The sequence below is a fragment of the Chenopodium album genome, chromosome 9 (assembly GCF_948465745.1).
Source record: "Chenopodium album chromosome 9, dcCheAlbu1.1, whole genome shotgun sequence".
In the NCBI taxonomy this organism is placed as follows: Eukaryota; Viridiplantae; Streptophyta; class Magnoliopsida; order Caryophyllales; family Amaranthaceae; genus Chenopodium; species Chenopodium album.
In genome coordinates this window covers 1,924,114-1,937,111 of record NC_137842.1, presented here as the reverse complement: position 1 = coordinate 1,937,111, position 12,998 = coordinate 1,924,114, and the positions used below count along the sequence as shown (strand labels likewise).

General features: G+C 33.3%; 3 protein-coding genes across 3 annotated transcripts; 2 read left to right on the top strand and 1 right to left on the bottom strand.

The window, feature by feature from the left end:
- Positions 1–305: 305 nt before the first annotated feature.
- On the bottom strand, positions 306–2,045 carry LOC145559356 (protein COFACTOR ASSEMBLY OF COMPLEX C SUBUNIT B CCB3, chloroplastic-like). The gene is made up of 2 exons (XM_081620780.1): positions 1,784–2,045; positions 306–978 (listed from the first exon to the last, which is right to left on the bottom strand). Exons 1-2 carry the CDS (start codon positions 1,817–1,819, stop codon positions 445–447), a joined length of 570 nt encoding a protein of 189 aa, XP_081476906.1. The 5' UTR covers positions 1,820–2,045; the 3' UTR covers positions 306–444.
- A 1,458-nt stretch (positions 2,046–3,503) lies between these two features.
- Positions 3,504–8,100, top strand: LOC145559355 (protein S-acyltransferase 11-like). The gene is made up of 5 exons (XM_081620779.1): positions 3,504–3,636; positions 3,727–3,821; positions 5,526–5,748; positions 6,798–7,096; positions 7,413–8,100. Exons 1-5 carry the CDS (start codon positions 3,621–3,623, stop codon positions 7,890–7,892), a joined length of 1,113 nt encoding a protein of 370 aa, XP_081476905.1. The 5' UTR covers positions 3,504–3,620; the 3' UTR covers positions 7,893–8,100.
- Positions 8,101–8,989: 889 nt separating this feature from the next.
- Positions 8,990–10,945, top strand: LOC145559354 (large ribosomal RNA subunit accumulation protein YCED homolog 2, chloroplastic-like). Its single transcript, XM_081620778.1, has 7 exons — positions 8,990–9,187; positions 9,282–9,461; positions 9,557–9,646; positions 10,109–10,198; positions 10,286–10,366; positions 10,451–10,496; positions 10,589–10,945. Exons 1-7 carry the CDS (start codon positions 9,053–9,055, stop codon positions 10,663–10,665), a joined length of 699 nt encoding a protein of 232 aa, XP_081476904.1. The 5' UTR covers positions 8,990–9,052; the 3' UTR covers positions 10,666–10,945.
- Positions 10,946–12,998: the final 2,053 nt, after the last annotated feature.

Sequence of the window (12,998 nt, the reverse complement as noted above, 5' to 3'; positions counted from 1 at the left end):
CCGTTTCCCATTACAGGCAACATCTGCATTTTATTGTAAATTTCTGCAGTTGCAAAAAGTTTAATAAGAAATCCTATTTTATGGTGATTGAATAGTTGAGGATGGTGATAATGAGCCAAAATCTTGCTCTCTAAATAATAAGCCACACTAAAATAGTCATCTTTAAGAAATTTAATCAAGATATTCTGTCAAAAGGTAAAATGAGAATTTTTTTTATTTTTTTATTTTGTATTGAATGGAGTACTCCGTATTAATCTCTGGTTGCTGTCATGAATATACATTACAATACCATTGCTCATCAAGCGACTAACCAAAAAAAAAAAAAAAGTCGAGTTTCCAAAAATTTGTAAATACACAAATTGTTAAAAGTTATGAACCCAAAAATTATAATATAGGCACCAAAGTAGCCTAATGATAATCTACTCTTTCAGCCGTGTTAACTACTTACATCTGCTGAGAAAGGAGGACCAGAAGTCCTTGAGGTCCTACTAAAATCTCATTTAAGAAACTAAGTAATCCAAACCAAACCACAGGTGTTACATCCACACCGCCAAGGGGTGGAATCACTTTGCGCGTAGGAACCAGAATTGGTTCTGTAGGTGCATAAGCAAGAACATACGGGAACTTACCCACCGGAAGTCTTGGATACCATGACATGACTATCCTTAGGATGAAAAGGAAGGAAAATGCCGAAAGGAAAGGTCCTATAAAGGGAATGACAGCCTTTGCTGTGGCTGCATCCAACTCTATTAACAGTATATTGTGCTTCAGCTCATTGAAGATATGTGCTGTTTCGAGCATACTGATGTTGTTAGTTGTAGCAAGAGCAAACATATCAGATATTGGTTGAGAGATGGTTATTCCTTGATGCGAGATTTCAGTGACTGTTTGAGCAGTTACTCCCAAGACACACCGGGGACTAAGTGTTTTTCGTGGGCTGTGATCTAAGTTTCGTCTTGTGGGATTCCTGCATCTTTTCTGCATAGATACAACAGATGGGGCATAAGCATCTACAGAATGACAAACTATAAGAACAAGGACATCCTGAATTCACACTGCAGTGTAATTATACAATTGTCAAAGCACTCATCCTAGATGATTTGTCAAATTTTTCATAGATGAAACTTTGAGATACAGGATCAGATTGACTGGTTGTCTCCCTCGTATTGGGAAAGCACTTCCCTCTAAGTCAACTGCAATCCTATTTATTATCATTTTGTCAGACGACTTTCCAAGATCTTATCAGTGTACACAACAGAGAATTCAAGAAATATTTGGAACATCTAAAGAATACGCACGAGCAGCAAAATATGCACAATTCTCTGATTAAAATTGTCCTGAATAGAAATGAAGGTAGCAGCAACTTAGGAGTTGCCATTCAGACTGAAGTCACTAAACCTGCCAATCTTCAGGTCTGCTTTGGAATACAACAGTTTGATATCCAAAATTAACTACTCGTATCACAATTATCGTTTTTCTCATTGTTGGTTATGCTACTAGTACATGAATTTCGTTACGCAAAGTTGATCAAATGCACAAATAACATAATGTATCCACATCAAAAAGACAAAGTCATTCAGGGAAGTTAAAAAAAAAGACGATATCTTCAATGAATTAGTAATACATAAGCATTTCTTTAATCTATGTGCTCACCTAATAGATACAGGACTAAGGAAACTAAGAAAGGAGAGATTAGTGATCATAACAAGTGATTAATTACTAGTAATTATATTTATATATGGACTAATTTACTGCCAAAAAAATAAAAATAAAGAGCACTTACTAGCAAAAGGGGGTAAGATTTGCAAAGGGTTGCCATCAAACACTGTAAGCAAGCAAACCAATGAACTGAAAATTGAAAAAATGAGGATAAAATTAAACTCTGCTTATAATTTTGATGTATACTAAAATCTGAAATGAACTTTGAGGTTGCAGAGAGAGAGAGAGAGAGCAAGAGAGAGAGAGAGTGAAAGTGAGTGTGGATTGTTATTTGGTCTAGAAGCTGAAAGGAAGGAGGAAAGAGTGAAGGAGATGGGATTAAGGAATGGATAAGACTCCTATTGCATTTCTCTTCCTTTTTTTTTTTTTTTTTATAGGATGGTACTTCTTCTGTTTTTTAAATTGACACGTTTTGATCTTTTTGTGATTTAAATCTAACTAGGTTAAAATCTCGTGTAATGCACGGTTGTAAAATATTTTTGACAATAAAATTACAAAATACTACATAAAGTATATAAAAGATATTCAGAAATATTTCATTTGGGTATATATGTTTTTTTTTTTTTTTGAAGAAACGTTGTAGGTGCCTTATATTGATAATTTGTCCAACAAAATATAGGGATAAACCTCGCAAGGGGCATGGTTCTCCCAAACATGTTCAACACCAAAAGGTGTTAAACGGGCTAAATTATGGGCAACAACATTACCGTCAACATGACACTAAGCAACGAAAATAAAAGAAAAAATCAAGAAGATAAAATTTCATCTAAAATTGCATCAAGGTCAGTAAAGAAGTTAGAAGCGAAAAAGGCGGGAAAATTTTTCACAAGGTAATGACAAGTGTCATGAGAAGGATTTGCTTTTAGTATAGATAATAATTAATTAATTAATTAATAAATGATTAATAGATGAAAAATATAATCATGTGAGATATTGTTAGGTTCGTTACTATATTTTCAAAATAATAACTTTTTATACTTTTTGCTTATCAATAATTAATGATGATATTAATAGTTGAATTCGTGCATTCACAAGAGGTATTGGATTGTGTGTTAGTTGACCACACGGTGTTAGCTCATTTTTAACTCAATCAGAGGTTACTTGGTTGGTTAGGGGTTACTCGTGTATTAGCTGGCCAGACAACGTGGCCAACATTACACAAAAGTTGTTAGAAATTATGTTTATCTTTTCAAATAGGAAAATATTTAATATCTAATGTATCAGAAGAGAAATTGGTAAAATAGACTAGGACACCACAAAAAAAAAAAAAAAAAAAAAAAAAAAAAGGAATTAAGTAACCTATATTAGCGATCTAATTTGGCGTACGATTTATCTCTTGGTAGATGTGATGGATAATCCAATTATAAAATTGATTGAGGAGAAAATGGATGTCTTTGCAAAGAGACTATCCAAATGTCTTTTATTAAACTGATTATTACCTTTAATTTGAATGTTATCAATGATTGAATGCCATATTAAAGAACTACTTCGTAATAGAACTCCTCTATGATGAGATATAACTTTTGCTATAAATATTTTGTTATTGCCAAGATTGAACACATAATTCATAATACGGGTTCCGCTCCCATCTCTAATTTGATTTGGTATAAGCGAACCATCGAAATTTAGTTCAAAGGAAGCATAGTAGAATGAGTTTTAAGTATTGGTAAAATGGTTCAAATGATTCAATTTTTACCTTTTTTTTTTTTTTCATTTTGTTTTTACTTGTAACAATGAGTAAAGCATATTAATTAATTAACTAAATTATTTTGAGTGTATTACTACTATTATTAGTTATTGAAAAACCTTGACTTTCTTAAATTATTCATTCCTTTCCTTTCCATGGCTGTGTGGAGGTGGTGTCTGTCTTAACTCTCAAAACACCGACTTCCTCCGCCGCCATGGCCGCCATCAATGGTGAGCTCACTTTCTCTCTCCTCTTTCTTCTCCTTCTCCATATCACTTTCTCTCTCTTCTTCTGAAATTCTCTGTGATTTGCTTTTGCAGTGCAACGTTCTTCTCCTCCTCCTCTCGAAGAATCCAACAATGGCTTCCTCTCTGAATCACTCGCTTCTACTTCTCCTCCCTCTTCTCAGACTCCGGTAACTTCCTCTTTTTTGTTCATAATTATAAAAAAGAAAAAAATTAGATTGAATTTTACTAGGAAATCGTGTTTTTGACTTTCAAATTATGCTATTTTGAAGTAGTTTAAGTATTAAATTAGTTGATTTTATGCTTGATTTTTGGATGGTTGACCTAATTGAAGTTGGAATTGGCTTTGTTTTTTATTTCAATGGATTAAGTTAATCTTTTCATGTAATCAAAGCAATTCAATTTGCATTGAAGTTGCTTTGATTTGAATTTTTCACTGGTTGACTGAGTATAACTAGATGAATTGTTTTTACGAAAATGTTTGAATTAATTGGAATTTTTTTTGTTTGATTTCCCTTTCGTGTGATTGTTCTTAATGAATGATTGATGCTGGAAAGAAAGACTTGAAATTCTACTGTGATCAGGGTATTCCACAGCTCCAAATATTTGAATCAATGACTTGATCAATTTATTCTTGCTGATAACCTCATACCCTTTTAATTTCATTGATCCTCAAAAATCGACTCTCGAGAATCAATCGATGTCTTTACCTCAGGGTAACTGTGTCTTAGTTTGAAAGTCTCCTGATTTTTCTACTCCAACTGTATATGCATTTGTGTTCAGTCTGAAAGAACTAGGCTATAGGAATGTCCTAAAGCAAAGTGCTCTAATGCTAAGGAATGATAAGACGGTTTTAGGGTAGATACACTTCTTGATAATGGAATCCGTGGACAGCCAATGCGGTCCTTTATCTCTTCACAAAAGAATAGGAATAGGAAAGAGGAAATTTTTTATCATAGCTGTATATCATTATTTTTGGGCTTCATGGATATGGGGATTTAGAAAACATGGTATATATGTCAGAACGAGCGGATTAAATTAAAAATATTTCATACATATTTTTGAGTTTGTTTTCAATCTGGCAACACCTGCAATTTTGACAAAGAGTTGCTTAATCATTGGGTTCATTCTGCTATGGCCATCCCCAAAGCCATGTGCTTCTTGTTTATCTTGTGATACAAACTTATCCTCTTCAAGTTATTGGATCCATATCATTCTAGGTTTGAGTTTGCTTTGTTTTTGAAAATGTTGTTTTTTGCCTTCTTCCCCAAATTACCTATTTTTTCAATGAATTCCATCATCTTTCTCTGAAAATATAACCGATTCAGATTGTATTGGGATTGATTTCGTATGTCACGTGTCGAACTTAGAACAAAGTTACACTCTATTGAGTTGCTATTGTGGTGTAGTGGGGAGACTGGTTAGAATTGTGTTGGTTTCAGGAAAAATGAGTTATTTAGTGAAATACTACTGAGCTGCAGTAGTACGCGTCTAGGGTCCTGCCTTGATTAAAAAATTGATAATATGTTTCATGGTTAGCGTTTGGCATATGCTGGTCAGAATGCATATCTGGAGGATTGCTTTACTCGCAGATCAACTAGATAGATATTCTTGCCTGATGGCATTATGCCCCTTCGTACTTGATTACTTCTTCCTCCTTGATTCTGATTCTGTCCCAACTTAGGAAACACTGTAAGGACCTCTTATAAATTGCTATCCGAACTCGTAATTGGCTTGTTCATGTCCAACAAATAATATGTTGACTGGTGTTGCTTGTTGAATGTGTCTTATCTATGTGTTATGTTGTTCAATATCAGAAATCCTATTCTGAATCAAGGCACTTCGTAAAATCCTGTGTTGCCTCAACTTTTCAGGAGCAGTACCCATCTTCCACGGAACATGATTATGAATCGATATGCTGGGGCTGTGGATTGCGACTTATTCTCCCATCAAATGCACCAGTTTTTAAGTGTGGTTGGTGTGGGGCAATAACCAAACAAAATGAAAGCAGACGTGAAGGCAAAAAATTGCGGTGGAGACGTTTACGTGATCGTTGCTTTGTTTCTATCCTCCTTGTATTTGTGTCATTTATTATATGTAAGCCTCATGCCCCTTTTAAAATCTATTTTTTCTGGTCGCTCATAGGATCATTCCTGCTCTTTGTAGTTTCTCAAACTTGCAGCCTAGCCAATGTAGGTATATGTCAACACAAGAAAGGCTGTTCACTGCTTTAAATTATTTTCCATTGGTGCTGGCTTTGCTTCCTTGTGAGATTGGGTTGCATGTAGGAGTGTAGGTCTTCTCGTTTCTCCTTGGGCTGTGATTTATGCCATGTAGTATGTCCTATACTATAACCTCTTTCTCAAACTGCCAATTCAAACAGGGATGATGATGCAGGCTTTTATAAAGGCACATATTTACTTAAATTTATATTCCCTTACACTTCTTGTCCCTCCCTCCCCCCCTTTCTCTAAAAAGAAGGAAAAAGAGAGACAGAGAAAAAGGCTACCCCTTACCTAATTGGTGAGCTGTGAATTCATTTAACCTTTTGCTATCACTTTTAGAGCAACTATCTTGGTGCAATATCATTTGGTGGCTTGGACTCCTTGGAGATTTCATCTCTCTTGTAGCTAAGCAGTTGACTATTGTCTATGTGTTTGCTTACTTGCAATTTCAGTGGCTTTGATTTCTACAATTTCAGCTAAAATTCGATCATTATCCTTTTTATTTTACCTTTTAGTATGTATGATGAACTAGCCTAAGGGGAGGGGTAGTCTAGGCAATGCATAACTAATTTTTAGAATTAAGTTAGAGGTAGCTTGAGCAACAAGAAGAGGGGAGTTGGTCTATAGATAAAGGAGTTGAGCAACAGGAAAACTATGTTGAATAATGATTAAAATTTTAATTTATCATAATCAGCTTTAAGATCTGGGTTTTTGATCTCCTAAGTGCTGATTTTGTATTGTTAATACAACCATTTATCAATTTTTCCTAATTCTCTTCCTTGTTTCTACAAATCTGACTTTCCTGCCTATAACAGTATTTTTTTCTTGCAAATGATTCTTATGGATCTTATTGAAAAGATCTCTCTAATCTATGCTTTGATCACAAGTGACTCTGTTTCACTGTCTTATATGGATATGTAGGTGGTGGTTTGTGGGCAGTATACCCAGTTGTATTTTCAGTGAGCTTATTTTGTGGCGTATTCCACAGTATAGTTACTTTCCTATTGTCTGTGTCTACTGTTTCTATGTTCGGCCTGGCGGCCATCACTGATGCTGGCACTCCGTCGCCAGTTGTGTGGGGTAGCTATCCAGCTGTGAGGAAAGATGAATTACAGGATTATACTTTCTGCCAGTACTGCTCTAAGCCTAAATCACCTAGAGCTCATCATTGCAGTTCGTGTGGGTCTTGTGTGTTGGACATGGATCATCACTGCCCATTTGTAAGTTTGTAAGATCTTGTTTTGCTTTTGAAAGTTGGTTCATATTCTTGTTTTGGTTACTGTTTTTTTTTTTTCACGACTACTTATAGTTATACTACAGAGTGGTTGTCTGGTTAGTGGCTAGAGCGTAACTCTGGCTGTCTGATTACAATGTCATGCTTCATTTCATGGCTAAAATGCTCTTACACCTAAACAGTGAAGGTTGTTGGACTCTTAGCTTAAAAATTTCCCGGCTTGTGAATACATGGAATCAAACAATCCTACTTTTGGATCGGATGCTTTAAATGATGTTATCAATTTCATTACTATTTTGCAGATTGGAAACTGTGTTGGTGCAGGAAATCATCGTTATTTCATCGGCTTCCTTATTGTAGCTGTTATTAGTGTAACGTATGCTGCCATCATGTCTGCTTATGCAATCCTCCATGTATTACCATCTTTGGGCGAGGGATCTTTTCAGGAGATGCATGGACTCAACAGCAACATTGCATTCATGGGCATCCTAAAAGACATATTTATTGCATTTGTGACTTCTGCTGTGTTCTTTTCGCCAAGAGGGCTTGTTCTTCTTTATCTATTTGTAGCTAGTATTTCTGTGGGGATAGGCTTAACTGTGCTTTTATGGCAACAACTATATTTCATCTACGAGGGAAGAACGTATTTAACTAGCTTAAGTTCACAGGATGATGCAGAGCGGGACTGCAGAAACCTGTACCGATTTTTTGGTTTCCCACATTCCTTTTCCCTATATTTGCGTGTTTGTTGTAATTCTAAGAAAATTCACAGAAAGTTATGATTTCCCCCCAATTTCATCCCACTGAAGGGTTTGGGCGAGTATATCCGTCATGTATGAGTTTTGCTTGTTAGATAGATAGGAAACAACCTTTGTGTGGTTATTTCAGGGATCATCTTCGGAGGCATTGGGGATTATACTGTTTTTATAGTGTTGTTGATTAGTGTTGTAAATTAGTAATTCATTGAAGATCTCATTAACACAGATATAAGTTTAATCTCTATTATTGTCTTACTAGTTTTTTTCCTTTTGATGATTTTGTTTTAGCTGTTTATATTCAAGAATTTAAGCACCAAACCCTTCCTTTCACCTTTGATTGTCAGTCTTGTGATATTGTGAGCAGGATCCTCTGAAGTCAAATTCATTGTTAGTCTTGGAAGAAAGAGTTACAGATTTTTATTTATTTATTTATTTATTTATTATTATTATTATTATTATTATTATTATTATTATTATTATTATTATTATTATTATTATTATTATTATTATTATTATTATTATTATTATTATTATTATTTTCACAATCTCTCAAAAATAGAAAAGGTTTTGAGGAATTGGATTTTAAAAAATGATTTACTACCTCCTTCCCTAAATAAAAGCTCTATCTTCCCAATTTCTTGTTCCTAAAATTCTTGTTTAATTAATACATTTTATCTAACCCTGCAATGTTATTATTTGTCACTTCTCCTAAAAAGGTACACTATTCCAAACCATTTTTTATTCAACTAGATTTATCAATACCTTGTTATGGTTTTTTTTTCTCTTCCTAAAATCCCGTGTTCAAGAGAAATGAAGTTTATATTTAGGGACGAAGAGATATAAATACCAAAGGTAATTGGTTGCGCCACGTAAGATATATTGGGTTGTAAAGTTTTCTAGAGAGAAAAAGGAGAGGTCGAGACTCGAGAGGGGATCAAAATGTGAAAAAAGAGGGCATAATATATATATATATATATATATATATATATATATATATATATATATATATATATATATATATATATATATAATATATATATATATATATATATATATATATATATATATACACGGATATACCCCTCCACATGCACATCACGTGAGGGGAAGAGAAGATACATAAGCCACATATTATGTGATAATGCCTTTGTATCAGTGACCTCAGAACTTTGTTGAGAACAAAGATGGCAGGTGCCACCCATCTGAGTTCAGCTAAAAACATCAACACATTAAAATCTCCAATATTTCCAGCAAAATCAATACCTTCATTTCCTCAAATCATCAAAATCAGAGCTTCAAGAAAAAATGAAGAACCACTGGTATAATATATAACATGCTATTATATCAAGTTTATGATGTTATATTATATACTTCTGCTAGATATTTAATTCCTTGTGATTATGGTTGAATCAGATAACCAGAAAAGCTTCAAAGTCACCGCGACGTGTGATCAGTATACCTGCATCCACTGGAAGATGGCCTGGTCAATGGACTTGTGAGTACCTAGTCTCCCTGAAGGATCTTCAGTTGGATGATTTAGCTGAGGATGGCCGAAAAGATACCGAGGTTTTTATCAGTCTTTCCCTACAGAAGGTTATTTATTTTCCCTTTCTGTATACATTGCAACTACTTTGAAGAACTTGCTTACAACTAATATGAAGTGCACATAAAATCGTTTCGATTGCCAGCACGCAGGATTTGGCCTGTCTGTTGATGGAAAGGTGGTTACAACCATTGCCAGGAAGTGCAGCAGTTGCTCTTCTCCTTACTGCAGAACGGTATTATATTACTATTTTTTTTTGGTTTAAATTAGCTTATTTATAATTTTTTTTTTACATGTTTCAGAAAAATGTGACATATATATCTGTGATTCTGTGGACAATATAATGCAATTCCTTATCCTGTAATTACTTAGCTTGCACAGGACAAAATGTAGTTGATAATACCAACAATCGTTTAATATTGTTTTTCATATACTTCATTTAGAAATAGTGGTCAAGTTTCGACTTTTATACTATTCACACTCTACTTTTGACATTTTTTAGTAATTTATACTTAAGAAAAGCTAAATGTCATATGGGATTATGTTAGATGCGTCTCAACATGTACTAGAAAACATCAAATCATTATAATATATATTTATGTATATTAAATGGTTGAAGTTATGCATTGACATTGACAAACGTGAATAAAGACGCTGCAACTTTTTCTAAACAGAGGAAGCAATGATATTTTCACAGATTGACACAAGCATACGTGTTTGGGTTCTGCCTGATGACAGAGATGATTCTTCGACAGAGCTTCCTGAGATTGGCAGTGATGATCCATCAGTAAGAAGTTCAACATTCCTCTCCTGATTTCTAGACCGCAGACATAGACTTTAATTTAGATGTATTAACATGGATAAATGGATGCAGGTTATCTATGTAAGACAGGGGTATGAAGCCGACTTAGGCTCTCTTGTACAAGACACGATAAGACTCCAAACAGCAGTTAAGGTATTATAAGAAAAATCAAGCATTACTTTGTCTCTTAAATAGGCAAATTTGGTTAGTTTATCAGTGAACTGTTTCTGTTATCAGGAGACTTGTTCCGAATTATGTGAGAAATCTGAACCAAAACTTCACTGTAAGCATTCTTTTACATACCATCATGTCTAAAACGAAGTATCCATCATTTGTTGCCTGAATTTGCATCTGACGCGTAAAAATTGTCTGCAGATATAGGTGATCAAAGGACTGCTTCACTAGACAGGAGGTGGTCTAAACTCTTACAGCTTAGGAACGCAAATCGCTGATGCACAAACTAAATCATAACATATAGATGACTAGCAAAGATTAAGGTCATGTTATCTGTTTTCTTTTTGTAGTCATAGCAAGATGAGTGATGCTACATTGTTACTAGTAGATTATGTTACATTGGGGGTCGAATGAATTGGGCAATATACTGTTCTTGTGCTTCATAGTATCATAAGTATATAAGAGAGAAATGATGTCTGTCAAATATATTAATGTATAAATTATTAATGAACATCATACTATGAACATAATGTCAAAATGTCAAATCTTTGGGAACAATATACTATGAACATAATGTCAAATATATTAATGTAGAAATTGATTCTAGATTTTTAGTAAATGTTCCCAAAGATTTACCTAGAATGGACTGAAAGGGTTGTGATATGTATTTTATACTCATTGTACATCATCTGTTTTAAGAACATCATCTGTCATTTTACACAATCAAGGTAAACTAAGCTACTATCTCTGTAAAAGAAAATAGGTTAATACTTATTACTTAATAGTAATTCAAGGAGCCTTACATACAGGGTTGACCCTAGTGAGGTCGAACCGAATAGCAACTACTTTTAGAGACAAAATATTTGCCAAAAGGCCAAATTTTTGTAGTGGACCAAGGAGGACCTTAAAATCATATGGTAATGAGGGGAGTAGCCCCCTAGTCTTATAAAATGGACACAACTTTTTAATTTCTTCAATGTAAAATTCACTTTCTAACACTTTTATACTCTTTTAATGTGGGACAACACTTTTACTCACATGTATATGGGTTTGCTCATGGGCTCAACAATACTGAAATAAATGCAAGGATTTCCTTGCATTGCGTTTATGACGGTGCATCTAATCTTTGGCTAATTATTTTTGAGGCCTTGATTGAGACTTACAAAGTTACAAGCTCTTTTGCTCAAGTTTTCGACCATTATTTTTTAAAGGTAGTGCTATAATGGCCTTAGAGCTAAAAATAAACATTTAATATTTTTCCTAATTTGATACGAAGTACAATATTATTTAAACTATGCATTATAAAAACACGCATAAATCATTTTTACGTAATTAATGTTATATTTTCATTTTTAGGTTTTTTTTGAACAAAATTTTCATTTTTAGTTTACCCCTACAAATTATGTACTCCGTATATTACAATAACAATTTCCTTTTTATTGGCTGCGGATTTGGTGTCAAAACACTCATGGACTGTGACACTTGAACACATTTTTTTGCACTTAATTTGAGTATTATTATTCTTTAATTACTTATCTCTAATTTCTCTATAATTCATCTATTGTACTCCGTACTGTATTGAATTTCAAACAAAGTTTCTTGTTTATTTTTTTTACCTTGCATCTTTTGATGCCCTGATACTATTCAATATTTCAAAGACGTTACCTTTTTTGGCTTTGGTTCTTCACAATTAACCTTGGCATTTTTATAAATTTTTTTTGCTAGTGTATCATACAGTAAGTTGGAAGATCGATCTTTCACGTTATCCTAAGTTGATATTAGCTTATTTTAGAAATAATCGATCAAACCAGATTAGATAGATCTTTTGCTGTTTAATTTATGTTTAGATTCTATCAAAAATCAATCTCTAACTTTTTTTGAAGGCAAATGGGAGGGGTAGAATTATTAATAAAAAGAGTTACACAATAATAACAACTTAGTTAACAAGATCCACGTAAAAATAGTTAGATTATGTCCGTCTCCCTATGGTGGAGCCGTTAATTGTTGTTAGGGCTCGTTTGGTGTCGCTGTTATTTTTTTTATTTTTAATTTTTAATTTTTTTTATATGTCATATAACGAATCAAAAATTAGTCAAACTTATTAAAATCATGATAATTTCGAAATTTGATAAAAGGTGGAAAAACCCCTTTCTTGTTACTTGTTTTTGATTTTCTGTTTTTTTTTTTAAAAAAAAAAACTAAAAACAAGAAACGCAATACCAAACAAGCCCTAAGAGATCTTCAAGTATTATTCATTTAAGTTATTATTAATTTAATGTAATGTTGTTATGGGATAAGTTATTATCAAAATGCATTTATTAATTATCCCATTAAAGCTATTTTTATTTTTTTTTGGGATAAAACTATTGTATTTTATTTAATTATTTAAGCACTACAATCTAACATCATACAAAATAGAAAATAATATGTACTCTAAAAAAAAGAAAATTATTGTAGTATTAAAATCCAAAATAAACACCGTACAAATCGATCTTTTACCCACATTCTTCCACAAAACAATATACAACAACCAAACCATCTATTAAACCAAGGACCCCAACCAAACCATCTATTAAACCTACCCTTATGAAAAGTTTAAATTCCAAGTGGA